Source organism: Populus alba, chromosome 11 (assembly GCF_005239225.2).
Source record: "Populus alba chromosome 11, ASM523922v2, whole genome shotgun sequence".
In the NCBI taxonomy this organism is placed as follows: Eukaryota; Viridiplantae; Streptophyta; class Magnoliopsida; order Malpighiales; family Salicaceae; genus Populus; species Populus alba.
Window position 1 is genome coordinate 16,269,997 of NC_133294.1, and position 16,380 is coordinate 16,286,376.

Here is a 16,380-nt window from a genome sequence, read left to right on the forward strand (position 1 = left end):
TCGTGGAAACTAGAGGAAGAGAATTGATACAAGACTCAGTCTTGTCCTTCTCTCTTCCAATTTATAAGCTTCTCATCTCACTCTAACATGGGTTTCCCTTCTCAGTGTCCCCATTTCTCACTCATAGCCGCGTTCTGAATTGAACGCGGCAAAATCATCATCAGCTCAGCCGCAACCGCATAGGTTTTTTCTTCTTCTCTTGTTGAAAAGAAAAAATATTTCTTGCTCTGCAAGAAATTAGGAAATGAAAGCAAGATTAAGGTTAGGGGTTCCATGGCATCTGGTAACGCTAATGCTCCTTTCACTACCATCTATCAATTTTAATGTTTGCCATGGCCAAACGGATGACTATGAGAGTCCTGCAGCCCCACCACCTGGACTGGATGAATGTAACGGCATCTTTCTTACCTATTCTTTCACATCTCGTGAGAAAGAATATCCAAAGGTCAAGAATGCATCCGCGCAGGCATGGGCGTTCAAATCTTTGGCAACGATAACTAATACAGGCGAGCATGAACTGAAGGGTTGGCAGATGTTTGTAGGTTTTCAGCACAAGGAAGTTTTAGTGTCTGCTTCCGGGGCAATCGTCGTCGACGGCGATGACTTCCCTGTGGCAGTTGGCAATGGGACAATCTTCGCAGGAAATCCACAGGTTGACCTCAAGACTGCAATTGAAACAGCTGGAGATTTCACCCAGATTGCAGCACAGATTGAGATTGCAGGTTCGGTGTTTGGAATTAAGCCACCAGGAGTGCCTATGCCAAAGAATATCAAGCTTGTGAATGATGGATACAAATGCCCTAAATCGACTCTGCGAGGTAACAATCCTCATGTTTTGATGGTATAAGTTTTCTCTTAAATCTTTCGTTTTTTTAGTAATTATATATGCTTAAACATTACACATCTAAGCTAATTTTCTTATCTAGTGCTTATTGCCACATTCTTTTTTTTTTTTTTTTTGTTAATAGTCGAAATTATTGCCACATTCTTCTTCATAGTTGTTTAGCCATATCTATTTTTCTTCTTTTTTAAGAAGACCTCTCTCTCCGATTCTTCATTGGGCAACTCTTACTGTACCACACCATCTCTTATGAAAAAAAATATTAATTGTAAGCTTGCACATAGCCTTTCTCCGCTTCTTTCTATCATTCTCAAACGCCCCATTAAATCAAACTATTTCTGATATTATGAGAGAAGATAGGAAGGGACGCCTGGTAGAAACATATCTCTTTCATATCATATTACTAGCTCTTCTAGAAGAGAAAGTTGGATTTTGACTTGATCAATTACAATGATCTTTAACACACACACACACACACATATATAAAGAGACTCAAAGAATAACGATATTTATCATTAATAACCTATGACCTAGAATAAATAGATAAAAAACACTTGAATGTAATTTCAAAATTAACTCCAGCAAGGTTTTCTTGCTCGAATCTGTGAAATGTTCCCGACCAGCCCAAAAGGCAGGGACTTAAGCATTTTGCCCTCATTTTGCTGCTTGCCCACGATCACACTGAAGCAACATTGTCTCAGATAAAATTTATATGTTTCTCCATGTAAATGTTAATGAAAAGTTTCGATCAACATCGTTACAATTTTCAGCTGTCTACAACTTTTTAGTCTTTTCTATTTAAAAAAAAAAAAAACCATCATTGATATCTTGCCACAAATTGCAACAGAAGTTTCCATAAATTCAATATTCATTTTTGTTCCTTGTAGGGAAAAGCTATATGCGTGTTTGCTGTAAGAAGGATCCCAAAGCCAAGGAAGAAAAGAAAAGGCTCAAGTTCTTGCCTCGTAGATATGGGGATCTTTCTCTCACTTATGATGTGCTTCAAGCCTACGGTAACAACTACCAGGCCCAAGTTACTATGGATAACATCCATCCATTAGGCCGGCTTGATCACTGGAACTTAACCTGGGAATGGATGAATGGAGAGTTCATTTCCACAATGAGAGGAGCCTACACTCACAAAAGGGACTTTTCCGAGTGTATTTACGGTACTGCAGGAAAATATTACAAAGATTTCGACTTCTCCACTATTATTAACTGTGAAAAAAAGCCGGTCATCTCAGATCTTCCTCCAGATAGAAAAAATGATTCACAAGTTGGGAAGTTGCCATACTGTTGTAGAAATGGTACCCTTTTGCCATCTATAATGGATGAGAGCAAGGCAAGGTCCATATTCCAGTTGCAAGTCTACAAGATGCCTCCTTTCTTGAACAGGACTGCCCTTGTACCACCCGAGAAATGGAAGATTGATGGGGTTGTCAATCCTCAATACAAGTGTGGCCCTCCAATCAGAGTAGATCCAACAGAATTTCCTGACCCGAGTGGACTTGATTCAAAAACTTACGCTGTTGCAAGTTGGCAAGTAACTTGCAACATAACACGTCCGAAGGAGAAGCTGTCGCGATGCTGTGTTTCTTTCTCTGCTTATTACAATAGATCTGCCATTCCCTGCAATACGTGTGCCTGTGGCTGTGATAACAATAAAGGTTGCAGCCAGAATGCAAAAGCAATGCTTCTCCCGCCAGAGAGTCTTCTCGTACCTTCTGATAACAGGACAGAAAAGGCATTAGCATGGGCTGCACTAAACAAATTCAAAGTTCCAAATCCCAGACCTTGTCCTGATAACTGTCCAGTTAGCATCAATTGGCATATTGACTCTGATTTCAAGACTGGATGGACTGCTAGTGTCACTCTTTTCAACTGGGATGATTCTCCTTTCGAGGATTGGTTTGCTGCAATCAAATTAGACAAAGCCTACAAGGGCCTTGAAGGTGTGTATTCCTTAAATGGAACAAAGTTTGACAACCTCAACAACACTATATTACTCCAAGGCCTACCAGGTTTGAATTTCTTGATGGGAGAGGTAAATGGCACCAGACCAGGAGACCCGAGGGTTCCTGGAAAGCAACAAACTAAGATATCATTTATCAAAAAACGTACTCCAGGCATCAATATACCACGGGGAGATGGGTTTCCTACAAGAATACTTTTCAACGGAGAAGAGTGTGCACTGCCTACGCAAATTCCCCGGTCGAGTGCACAGCAAAAATCCCATTTTAAGTTCCTCATAGTCATAATCATGGCAATCGTGACTTTCATTTTGATGTCAGATCACCTCCATTGATCGTCGTTCGAGGTTAATATTCTGGTTTTTCTGGTTTGGAATTATCTTGGGGGAGTATTTGCTTTGCCTTTATTAATTTCACCGAAAGGCTTGTAGCACTTCATAAAGACCTGGACTGGACAGTAGCCATTTTCTTTCTCATGACAACTTTTCTGCCTCAGCAGCGGAGCCGGAAGAAATGAATGCGCATTTCAGTGGACTAGATATGAACAATGAGTTCAGGGCCTGCATCTGCTAAAGTTGATTGTCAAGGGGAGATGGGAGGGGTTGTAACAAAGTTCAAAACTGAAAAATGTCAACACTTATTACAAAACTCTAACCACCAGTAATTTGCAAAACAGTGATGAATTTTCTTTTATGACCGAACGCAAACACAAATAAAACACAATAAGCAGATTTATATAATTTTCTAAAATTGGGTATGTCCACGAAAGCAATAAATTATATATTATTGTGGAATGATACAAACACTCAACTCAACCTAGTATAATCCCTTAAAACCCAGTGTTTCACTCATACACTATGTGTTTCTATCAAATATGCTCTTTTACACTCTCATAGTTGCACTTACACTCAATGTACACTTCCTCTACACACTTTTCACTTGCACTCTCTTTGCCTCCATTTAGAGGAGAAATGAAAGCCTAGGTAACAACTCATGTGCAATCTAATAAATGCCAACCACCTACTAACTACTACAACAAAAAAGTCATGGTGGTTGGAAAAAAGTTGACAAATTTGCTACAAATCTCCACCTTGGCAAGATTTTTTTATCCAATCCTCGTGATCAATCAATGCTGCCTATAATACGTCATATGACGATGCGCCCTGAAGGTGTTCAATACCGAGAGATGTTGATCAAGTCCAAACAATGTTGTAACTTAATCCTTGAGATATATTTTGTTAGCATGTTAGCTGGATTATCCGCAATATCAATTTTTTATAACAGAATATCCCTTTCATCTATAATTTCTCGAACAAAATAAAGTTTAATATTGATATGCTTGGTGCGGGAATGATGAACTTAATTTGAACTTAATTTGCAAAACAGTGATGAATTTTCCAAATGTATGCTGATTACTTAGCTGTCTTTTCGTTCATGTAGTATGCCCGATGAGGTTTTGATGGAATATAGAATAACTTTCAGTTCATTTGATCTAGGATTCTTGACTTTAGCACCAAATTAAACCATAGTAAATATATAATTAATTTTGCGATTCTATCCTGAAATAAGATTTTGGTTCCTCATGCATGCCAGCAAGGTTTGTCTTAGCTTTATGAATCTCGACAAATAATGTTTCTTAAACAAAGAAATATTTCAGCGCAGTCCATACTCTTACAATGAATTCTTACAAGCAACTGATTTATGAAGCACTGAGCTTCTGACATTAACTGTTCTGAAATAATGTAACCACATTTTTATTGGTCAGCAACACATGAATTCTGAAGTTCAACTTGTTGGAAAAGAAAGGATGTAAAAAGGGAAGAATGATGGAAGACTATTGTTGAATCACTCTTTTAGAAGAGAAAGTCCCATGAAGTTGGATTTAAATTACAATACTTTCATAATTCTTAGTCGATATTGATTTTTTAAACAAATATTACAATTAATCTTTTATTAGTAAAGGGTTTAATTGAAATATAACAAGGGTGTAAATGTCATATAATTTAGCTTTTGTACTCTCATCAATTTTTAAATAATTAAAGGAACCTTTGATAAGAGTTGATAATTAGAAAACTTTTTTATTTTCTTAGGTGTTAAAAAAATATATACAGTATTAAATTAAAGCTTATGATTTAAACTTTTCATGGGCTGAAGTAAAAAAATAGTTTTTATTTTATTTTGTTTGGCATAAAACTTTTTTGAGTTTTTTCCTAGAGTACAAGAAATATTTTTCAAACTATCACAACTAAAAAAGCGATTTTTAAATTAGCATAATAACCAATATATGCGGGTGTTACCTGCACAGCTAGCAAATTTCATAATTTCGTTTTTCTTCTTGCACATCCATGCTTTTTCCAAGAAATTTATATATACAAAGTCAATAATCATGTTTTATAAGGATTTAATTGTCAGTAAAGAAACAAAAATGATTTAATGACTAGAAAAAAGAAAGATGATATGGCATAAAAAGACAAGAAAGGAAAGAAGGGAAAAAAAATGAATGAATGAATGGAACGTGAAAGATATGTTGGAGTTCTAATGATGACATTTTTAATACTATAAAGATTTGAACAAAATAAAAAAAAGTTTATAAATACCATGAAATTTATAAACAAATTTATAGTTTTAAAGTTGATATTATATGGTGTTTATAAATTTGTTTCATCGAATTTTTTTAGTATTAATATTATCATCGGATCTCTTGTGTCTCCAACATCTCTTTTTTACTATTATTATCTTTTCTCTCTCCTATATTATCTTTTTGTTTAATGGCCATTGAATCTATATTAAACACGTGTGTTGACTTTTATAAATGAATTCCTGGGAAAGAATAAATCTGCAAGAAAAAGTTAATGACTATTTTGTGCAAGAATAGTTGTGCATATTAATGACTATCTTGTGGCATGTTAAAGTTAATTAGCTCTTCTGTATCTTGTAAACATGGCTAGTCCACATGTCAATACCATATAAATCATTGGAAAATGCCTTTTTCATATAAATAGAATATTGAAGATAGATGGAAAAGGAAAAGGAAAAAAATTATAGAGAACTTGAGCTCGAATCCTATGCACGCAGATGATTTTCTTTGTATTTCATTGATGATTAAATCTGAACGTATATTACACAACATGGATGGATACATGCATGGTTCTGTTTATACATAGATTTTCTTGAGGAAGGGGATGGTTTACATACAACAATTTGCTTTCTGTGTGACCATTTTGCAGGTTGGAGCAATCTTTACAGTTTTGTGATCTCCAAGCAAAAAATTTGTGTGCAAGTATACTGTCATCACTTGAAAAATTAAAATACAAAACGAAAGCTTCCCAATACTTGTTGACTGGGGAAAAAAAACTCGTGTGTTTCATTGTAGGCTATGCCTTCTTCGCCTGCAGGAGGAATTAATGAACAGTAAGTTAAAAGGAATAACCAAACAGTAAACAAGCAGCTGAGAGGATCCCCAGGAAAAACTTTTGACAACAAGGACTCATAAACAAGCAATTGGAATTAAGATCATGTGCTGTTATAACCCCTTTGGATGTAGCTAGGTTTCAAATTTTTTTCTCAATTTCCTTCAGGAAGAGAAAACTGTAAACACAAGTATAATGGAAACAGTATTTCTCCCAGCCCTTTTAATAATTTGATTTAGAAACAAATGCTAAGGGGAACTAAAAACAACAAATGCTTCAAACAAGGTTTTGGCTCTAATTTTATTTTTTTTAACTGCTCGCTTTCTTTAATTCTTTTCAACTAATTGAACATTTCAAATGCATCATCGGGATTTATCCAAGGCAAGAAAAGCACCTTTTTTAAATACTTTCTGTGAAGTTTCATTGCACCGCTGCATGCTTTTTTGGCATCTAAATTTCCAGTCATGTCATTCAATATCTGAAAAGCATTGCAAAAGAAGAAAATTAATAAGAAAATAAACACGAAAAAAATCATATTCATATACACAGAGATTCACAGCACATAAGGAATAGGGAGCTCGAGGAATATTATCTAGGTAGCTATTCACCAACCAAACATTTCACAAGTTTTATGTCATCTTTCTCGCTACAGTTCTACAATAGATGCAGGCATAAGCAAATGTTAGAACCTACAAGCATAGCACATGACAGGTGTAGGACACATTCAACTATTCCACACCACCAGACAAACTCTGGCCATGTTTTCAGTTTCAGACTCCAAATAACAATGTCATGAGTGGGGTTTGAGACTGCTCCTCAACAAGCAACGCACAACCATGGCAACTAGAGAGGGAAATGGAGGCTGCTTGGAATTTAAGTTTGAATCTTTCTCGTGACACATGCACACAGAAAGGGTGATGCTCAAGCTGCAGCAACTCACCAGTCATCCCCTGCATGCAAACAAATGGGGTTTGTGGGTAGTCTTCACTAATCCACGCTTCCACTCTTATTTAATTTCTCCTACATGCTTCTGTTTGGTGGTACATTGCCCTCTCTAAACTATATGGCATTTTACAGGTGTCTAAAGCAGAAGCACAATTCTAATTATCAAGCTTACCTTGACAACATCATCCAGGCCCCGAGCTTCGTGCAAAAGCATTGAGCTCTTATCTTTCAATACACTTGCAACAAGAAAAACAGACATGGGGAGGGGGCCTTCAGAATTTGCTGCCCCATTTTTCATATTTTCCCTTTCGAACTTCCCATAGTGCCGTATTGACTTTGCTCTTCCCTTAGATCCTTCACGTTTCTCACCATTCAGTTCCAGCTCTTCATATACAGAGAACAAATCAGGGTCGTATTCAAGGGCCCACATCATCTGTGGAGCATAATGAAAAGAAATCACATATAAGAAGTTCAGATTTTATGTCCAGCAAACAAAAAAGTGAGTAACAGTAACTAAGACACATAGTTTACGAAGAGACAGAAACTTTGCACTTTTTTCTATTCAAAGATGCACATACATGACAGAAAAAACAAGATAAAAGAAAAGAAAAGGACAAAATTTAGGTACCAAAGACTTGTCAGAAAACATAGCACCAGATAAGTGGAGACTCATCTGATTACAGTTTATCCAGAATCCTTTTCTACCCACCCAAGAAAATAAATGTATGTCTAACCCCATAAGAGAAAGGCTTTTGGTTTTGGCAATTGAGTAGCAATTGTTCTCACATGTGTGAATGGGAGATCTAGAATCAAGCAGGAGGAGATTGGGTTGGGTTTGCCTATTAATAGGCCTTGAGTCCATTGAGATGGCTCAGCAGATTTTTTTGAAGGATCTAAGATTCGTCCTTAACTGTCTTGCTTACAGAAACTATGAATAAATTCCACAGCTTGGTGATGAACTGCAGGATAGGGTGAGGAAATGGGCACTATGCATGCACATTATCAGTTTTAGAACAAGTTTTCTGAACTTCTGACAAGACCAATTCCATAGAAAAACAATTCTAACATTTTTAAAAAATTAAAAGGAAAAAAATGAGGAGAGAAGGGATTTTAGTAATTAGAATTTCATATTTGCCTTCATTACAGGCAATCCACATAATACTCGAAACATGCATATTTTCAATAAACCAAACTAAAATAATAAGCAAACTTGAACCATACCTCCCAAAGGTAGAGTGAATCACAAAATGAAAATTCTCGGCGGAACAAAACCATGAGCATGCGGAAAGCAAATAAATAGTCACCTCCGCCAAGTGCATCTGTGTTTAAATATCAAAACACATCTTTACTTTCTTTTTTCAGCACAAATCAAGAAAGTTGAGAAAACGAGTACGGGACTATCACAAGACAGAAACTCAAAGACTTTAATTGCAGGATAACACAGTTATTATTGCTAAAGAGTCACAGCTGAAAACTGCAATCTGAAAGGCAGGTCATGGACATAAGTTGTTTTCCACATCATGGCTGATACTTCACTAAGGCAAACACTCACATATAATCAAGCTTTCATACTCCTATAACCTTGTTCCTGAAGCATCTATACATTCAAAATAGGGTATTTAAAGGGGTTAAGAAGAAATTTTATTTCTTTTAATGAGCTTCTTCCACTTTTTTAAAAATTTTGACAGAGGTGAAACTCACTCTCAGACCTCACCCCTCTCACTTATGCAAGAGTAACATTGAGCTACAAGCTCATTGGTAAGAGATTATAAGATAATAAATACTGCAGTTTCAAATTGGAGGCCAAAACTACCATCTTACAGAATTGCATCATCATTTCTTTCTTAAACCTAGAATATTTTCATCAAATATATGACAATACCCAAACAAGCAGAGCAGAACTAGGAAATTAACTTCAAGGGGACCAAAACTATTATGAAATGAACAGCATGATTGGATGTTAACTAAAATATTAAAGATAGAGTTGGATGTAATTGTTTTTTTTCTTTTTTGGTTGGGATAAAGGCATTAATCATGATATTTAAGCCTTATATCTTTGGGGGTTCCACAGCCATTTAAAGGTATGCATAAGTCCACTCCTTTCAAAAGCACAGAGGAGCAAAAGCACAGAGAAATGTTTCCATCACAGACAAGTCAATTAAGGAATTATCCAGGTGTTGTCTCTTTTCTCCGTGCAAAAAGCCAACAAAAAGTGAAATTAAGGCTTTTGTCCCTTTCTTATGCTCAAAATTTCAAAGCAAACAATATTATTTTCTTTTCCTTTCTCACTAACCTATATCTTCTTTTAGTAAGTATAATAGAAAGAATAAAAAAGGAAAGGATAATAAACTAGTTAGTATAGCTGAGTGACTCAAACTGACTGGGTTTAAGAATTAACAATCAGTATATTGCATAACATACACAATGACTTAAAACACATAAGAGAAAGCATAAATTTAAGAAAATACCTAAATGCTGATGAAGTTTTGGATCAATGACTTGAGTAATTTCAGCCAAATTACTAAGTTGTGTCTCCACCCCAACAGTTCTCCCAGTGCATCTGAAATTTCCTCGCTTTAAAATTTCAAAAAACAACAATTCATGAGAATGTGGAAATCAAAAGGAAAAAAATAAAATAATGAAGCTAAGAGCCATGTAAACTCCCAAAAAGCATTAATCAAAGAAAAACTCCTGAAAAGCATTAACCATAGAAAAAAAATATTAAATAATTGACAACGTCTGAGAAGCAGTCATTAGTGCAACAGAGGCAAGGAACCAATTTATGAAAATAAGCAATATCATTAATCCCCATGAGGACATTAAAAAGATAATTAACTCACAAGATACAAGTAAATAATGTTTCAATCAAGGTAAGAAAATTGAAACCATCACGAGATCCATTTAAAACAAGAGTAGTGAAAATTCAAATAATCTAAAGAAAATTAACCTTACCATCCACTTCATTGCAATCAAAATGTACTACAAGAATATTAAGCAATAGCTATATACTTTATCCAAGAGCAACATCACACAGTAAAGTATCGTGTGCAAAAAATTGAGAGAAACAAAGAAAAATAAGAGAATGTACCAATCTGCGCATCAATCGTTCAAAACACCAAAATGCATCCGCTTCATCCTCAAGAAGCATTATCATGGGTGAGCAAAGATCACTCATTCCTGTCAGCATTTCATGCATTTGGGACTTTAGAATTTTCACTTCATTACACCAATGTAGACATAACTAGAAGCATCGTAAAGGAAAGTATAATCATTATGACCTTCAGCAACTCAGAGAAGGTCATATTTATGGAGCCACTTCTAGATAGCTCATTCTATTAGAAACCAGTAAGTATCCAGATCTTTTCAAATCTCATGTGTAATATCAGGGTTATATTTAGGATATGACCATGTACATGCATACCAAAATTAATTTTCTGATCAATTGAATTTCAAATGGAAAAGAAAAAAAAAAATAGTTGTGCAACTATCATTGCTTATTCTACTAGAAATTAAGTGCTAGAATTAATGGTTAATCATTGAAGGAATAGAGTATCTCTGGCTCTCAAGGTTACTGGGGAATGGGGATAATGCAAGATACTTGATTTCTAAGAGTACATAACTTTCATTACAAAGAACTTATAACTCTATAAATTAGCAGCGAAAATGCATAATAAGAAGAGCCCAGAAATGGAGGGGGGAAAGGAAATGAGTAATGAACTAAGAGTTTTTAAGCAACCATCTAGTATGTACTTGGAATTGCTGAGCAGCACATGGTCAACATGGAATAGCAAAAAATCTGGTAGTGGAACTACTTTACTCAACCTCAGTGATTTATCTCAGAAAATGAGGGGGGAAAGGAAATGAATAATGAACTAAGAGTTTTTAAGCAACCATCTAGTATGTACTTGGAATTGCTGAGCAGCACATGGTCGACATGGAATAGCAAAAAATCTGGTAGCGGAACTACTTTACTCAACCTCAGTGATTTATCTCACAAAAGCAACAGTTTGAAAAGGCAGAGAACAGCTACTTATTCTCAATGGACCTTTCACCAACTTCAGAGCAACCGACAACAATCCCAACAGATTCCCTTGTACAATTTATCATAAATAAGGAGAATGGTCTTTTATTCTATCTGTCTACAGACTGATCTCCAAATGTCAAGCACTTATATTTCAAGCATTAGCACTTCTCTATAAATGCCAGGTATTAGTTTTTGAAACTTTGTTGAATTCACAAGTGTCTGTTATATAGATCAAGTCAACACAAAGCACAATAATGTACATGCTCGGGTCCTATACCAACCACATCAGAAGCTGAGTGGCAATGATTTAACATATCAATATAATACTTTCACGAATAAGACAATCATTTATTCATCTACCTTGACAATAGCCGACATCTGTATCGATCCAGGCATAAACAGCTAAAATATCCCAAAGTTTTGACAAGTTCTCCTGCTTCTCATAAAACACCAATGTCCTGTCAGTGCGATGCACATCAAGACCTAGCACCCATATTAGTCCAATCAGAAAGAGATTCAATAAAAAAAACACAAAAAATCCTTGATTACAATAATTAAATTATGACTATTGAGTTCTTGAGGTTCAAATTAACAGCATGCACATGCATGACAGTATGCATTGACAGGAGAACAGGAACTAACTTTGCACCAGGGAAGAGAGAAATGTGCATTTATGTATGAACATCACCAACCTATTTGATGTAAGGTAAGCATCCACTGGATCACTTTCTGGTCCAAAGGGCCATGGCTCGTAAGCTCTCTCACCATTTCTGAACAGGAAGCATTTGTTCTTGATTGATTTGTGGCATAGGCATGTGAACTGCCAATTTCAGCAGAATTACCATCTTGAGAGGGGCCTCTGTCTTGATTTGTTTCTAAAATTACTAATGGTTCCTGAATGGGCTGACCATCTTCAGTGATTACAGGCGCTGTAATAAATTTGCCACTTCCGACAATAGGAAATATTTGGCGGCACTCTTCTTTCCACCTAACATATTGTACCCTGAAGGTGCAACATAAGAACGAATCTTAGTCTTCTTAAGTGGGGAATAAGGCACAGCCTAACTTCAAACTTTTATGCACAAAAAACAAGGCAATTACAGTATTTAGCTTCAAAATAGTTTACCTACATTTCTATGGGGGAAATCAAGGTCAGCAGTTTCTGATTTGACTAGATTGTATTTATATACACGCAAGAGGATGAAGTCCCCAATATAATCTAGTGTAGGAGATCTCCAGAGTCAGATTAAAAAGACTAAAGACCATAGTCTTATGCTTAGTATATTCACCTACATGATCCATAGGTTATCAAATTTTCTGAGTCCAAAGAAAGAGTCCAGCATTTTGATGGTGAAGAATGCCAATTATTGGAATTGTCAAGTTTTGTCACATTATTGTAATGCCCATTGTCATGATAAAGACAATTAATAAGATGATGTTGCTGTCAGTAACTTTGATTGGACTAAGACCCTAAATAAGTATGACCTTATCCTTTTCTATGGTTTCTTGACCATGAGTTACACGAGTAAAAACAGACTACCTTCTACGCTGTCGAATCTGATCTCGTTCATCAAATGTACTCTTAGGATCATAACAACCGAGTAGAAATTCCCAAACTTCTCCTCTAATTGATGGATGGATCCCCTAAAAGTAGAGAAAAGAGTGATCGTGAAAATAAAATCTCACAGATTGATTATAAGATCTCTTAAAAGAATAGTTACCCCACGGTAGATTCGACCAAGGGTCTTGCTTATATCCAGGTATCCTTCTGGAGTAAATGCAGCCTGCCATTTCCTTGAACTTAAAGTTTTACCTGCCTGCAAAAGTGGATCCAAAGGAAGCTTCAGTTACTTCCATGACAAGTAATGTGTTTTATGTTCTATTGGCAACACCAATTAATATGAACTGTTGGAGCTGATCAGTACAACCTTATTGCTTATTTATTTTTTGTTTTATGTATACACATAGAATTGTTGTTAGAATGCAAGAAATTGTTAAAATTAGCAGTTTGACAGCCAGCTCGTAAGATCATTATAGTTGCATAGTCTGGTGATCGCTTCTGAAATTGTTTGCTTTTTCATTGAAACTTCAAAACTTGATTAAACAAATCTAAAGAACCTAATTCCATAAATTATTTAATCCAGCTTTAAACTGTAATGAAAAATTAAGCCCTTTTTAGTACATTAATCACACAACCATTTCCTATCTGACTCAGGAATTACATCTTTGCTCAAACTCTTAATCATATCCAATGATAATAAAAACGTTACTGCAATATGGTACACCACATATATATGACATTGATCCACATCAACTTAACAAATATCATAGAAATCCAAATTAAAAAAATGATCTGTGCACAAGAAATATCAAGATAGAGCCACAGTGAAGCAAATTAATCTAATTAAAACCCCAAAAATATAGAAAAGAACCAAATTTACAAACTTAATTCAAAATCAACCAAATGGGCACATCATAAACATCAGAACAAAGCCATAAAGGACCAAAATTACGAAATTTTGATCTAAACAAACAACTCGAAATGCCTCGACCTTTTTAGAGAAGGTCCGAGTCAAATAGCAATGATTCGAAGCACTTTTTTTTACATTGGGTTCAATCGTATGGATATGAAAAATACAGGATTTCCAATCCTAGCAGGAAAAGGAGGGAAACGGATACGTGAGTAAACAGAATTCCATACTCAATCTCTGAATCAATGGGCACTTCACAAATATATATAAAAAATAAAAACAAAGGAAGGCCAGAAATAACAAAAAAAAAAAAAAAAACTTGATCAAAATACACAAATGGGTATTCGAAAAACCTAACAAAATAAAAAATTTCACACAAACCTTGATTTTGAATTTAGATTTTGGAACATCAGTGCATTCAGGCCGGACCTGATAGTACGAATCAGCAGGTTGTCCAGGATCTCTCCACATTTAACAATAGCAAAAGAAAAGAACTCACAAAGCAGAAACCAGGAGCTTGACCCCCTTAAAATGGAGAGATTTACAAGAAGATGAAGGGTTCAAAGAGAGGAACCCAGCTCCCTCCCAATAACAACAACTACTACAACGACCAGTTCAAAACAGGAAAAAATACGGGAAGATTCAAAGAAAGCGTTCGTTTTATTCTTTTTCTTTTTTTAACGTTTTATTGGCCACCTTTTTGTGTTTTTAATAATAAATTAAGGAGTGATGATGATAATTAATTAGAGGTTGTGTTTTGTATAGTTGTTAGTTATTAATGATGTTGGCATACAGGGTGTTCGGTGTATGAAGTGTAAGATTGATTTTGTGTTTTTTTTAATATATTAAAATAAAAAAATTTTATTTTTGAATTTTTTTTCCTAATATTAGAATATTAAAAAAATTCAAAAACATTAAAAATATTAATTTAAAATCAAAAAATTCAAACTTTAATAAAATAAACATACTTATTTATATTTATAGTGTGTTTAGGAATATGACTGAACCTATTTTTTAAAAAAATTAATATTTTTTATTTTAAATTAATAATTTTAAATCATTTTAATATATCATTTAAAAATAAATTTTAAGCAATGTATATAGAAGCCCTTAATTATCTTCAAGCTTCTGCTCTTCCTATTTTACTCTGTCAAAGCTCTCTCCTCAACTCACACCATCAAAAAAAAAAATCATGTTTTCCTTTACTATTTTTTCCTCTCTTTTTTTTACCCTTTTAGAGATTTCCCCTATTTTCAATTTATCTAATTATTAAAAATAGATCAAAATTACTTCTTAATGATAAAAATGGAACCGCCTAAAGTTTAAAATTTATCTAAAATAATACTAATTTTACCAAAAGAATTCTTCTTGAAATCTTTTTTTTTTTTTGGAAAATCACATACATTGAATAATGAATAAATGGATTCTAAAAATCCAATAATTGTGGTTTTCAAATAATTAATTTGCTGTTAATTTTTTTTATAAAGTTGGTATTACTCAATTATCTAATATGAAAATTTTAGGATTTAAAGATTAGAAATTCTATTACTTATTATCTAGTAATTTATTTTTCATTTGACTAGAATTTTTAATGTTTACTTGGTTTTGACTGGTTGTCCTAATTCCCTTGCACTTCTCTTCCCCTTGTTTTGGGTTATTGGTTTCGATTGGGTGATCAAAGAAAATAAGAGTGGGGAATAGCGCGTCAAACCAATTTCCTCTCGCCACTGGTCCTGATTAGAGGGATTAGCAAAAATTCTGAAATTATATATATAAAAAGAAATAATTAAAATTTTAAAAAAATTAATTGGTTTGATTTTTATTTCATAAACTTGAAATCGAAAAAATTGAACCGAATCCAAATCGAAAAAAAACCCAAGCCAGACTGGTTTGAATCGGTTTTTATCCTAAAACTCAAATCAAAATCAATCAGTTTGAACCAATTTTGATTTTTTTTTTAAAATTTAATTTAATTATTTTTTTTATATAAAAACTGAACCAAATAAAATGATCAATAAAGTATCGCATTTTACATTATTTGTCTTAAGACTTGGATTGGTTTAATTTGACCGATTTAACAAAACTAAAGTTGATGTTAATAAAAAAAAATAATCTAAATCTAGTTTTTAATTTGTTAATTTAAAAACTAAAAAAACAAAATTTGGTAAAAATAACATTATTTTTTTTTTTAAGATTCACTAACCAAAGTTAGCCCTCCTAGCTGCCCTGGATCATGGTTGTAGAATTAGGAGTTGTCCCACACGAGCCTGTGGAGAGTGAAGAAAACGCGCCGTGCGTTTTGGAAGAGTGGTGGAGCCCATGTTGATTGAAGTATGGGCTGGAATTTGGTCACTCCAGTGTTATAACTTACAAGTGGGCCTAAGAGGGAAGAGAAAAACAGGGGGGGGGGGAGTAAAAAACGAGTAATGGTTGACTTTGACCTGATGAGGAAGCATGGTATTTGGATTATTAGTACCAAAGTTGAATGGGTGTGTGCCCAATGTTGGATCCATTCAATCCTAATCTTAAAGTGACACTATGGGTTAATAAAAAATATTTTTTTCATTCAATTCTAATCTTAAAATGACATTATAGGTTAAAAAATATATATTTTTTGTTCAATCTTAATCTTAAAGTAAACAATATTATATACTAAGAGAAAATATTTTTTTCATTCAATCCTAATCTTAAAGCAAGTGACACTATATGCTAAGAGAAA

The 16,380-nt window shown here is 34.3% G+C and overlaps 2 protein-coding genes across 2 annotated transcripts; one reads left to right on the forward strand and one right to left on the reverse strand.

Moving 5' to 3' along the window:
• The first annotated feature begins 244 nt into the window (after nt 1-244).
• Nucleotides 245-3,146, forward strand: LOC118047442 (COBRA-like protein 10). Its single transcript, XM_035056739.2, has 2 exons — nt 245-818; nt 1,729-3,146. The coding sequence occupies exons 1-2, from the start codon at nt 245-247 to the stop codon at nt 3,144-3,146; spliced, it is 1,992 nt and encodes a 663-aa protein (XP_034912630.1).
• A 2,715-nt stretch (nt 3,147-5,861) lies between these two features.
• LOC118047441 (rab GTPase-activating protein 22) lies at nt 5,862-14,371 on the reverse strand. The gene is made up of 11 exons (XM_035056738.2): nt 14,043-14,371; nt 12,912-13,007; nt 12,731-12,834; nt 11,883-12,193; nt 11,551-11,673; nt 10,255-10,343; nt 9,635-9,740; nt 8,388-8,485; nt 7,339-7,599; nt 6,616-6,699; nt 5,862-6,200 (listed from the first exon to the last, which is right to left on the reverse strand). The coding sequence occupies exons 1-11, from the start codon at nt 14,130-14,132 to the stop codon at nt 6,186-6,188; spliced, it is 1,377 nt and encodes a 458-aa protein (XP_034912629.1). The 5' UTR covers nt 14,133-14,371; the 3' UTR covers nt 5,862-6,185.
• Nucleotides 14,372-16,380: the final 2,009 nt, after the last annotated feature.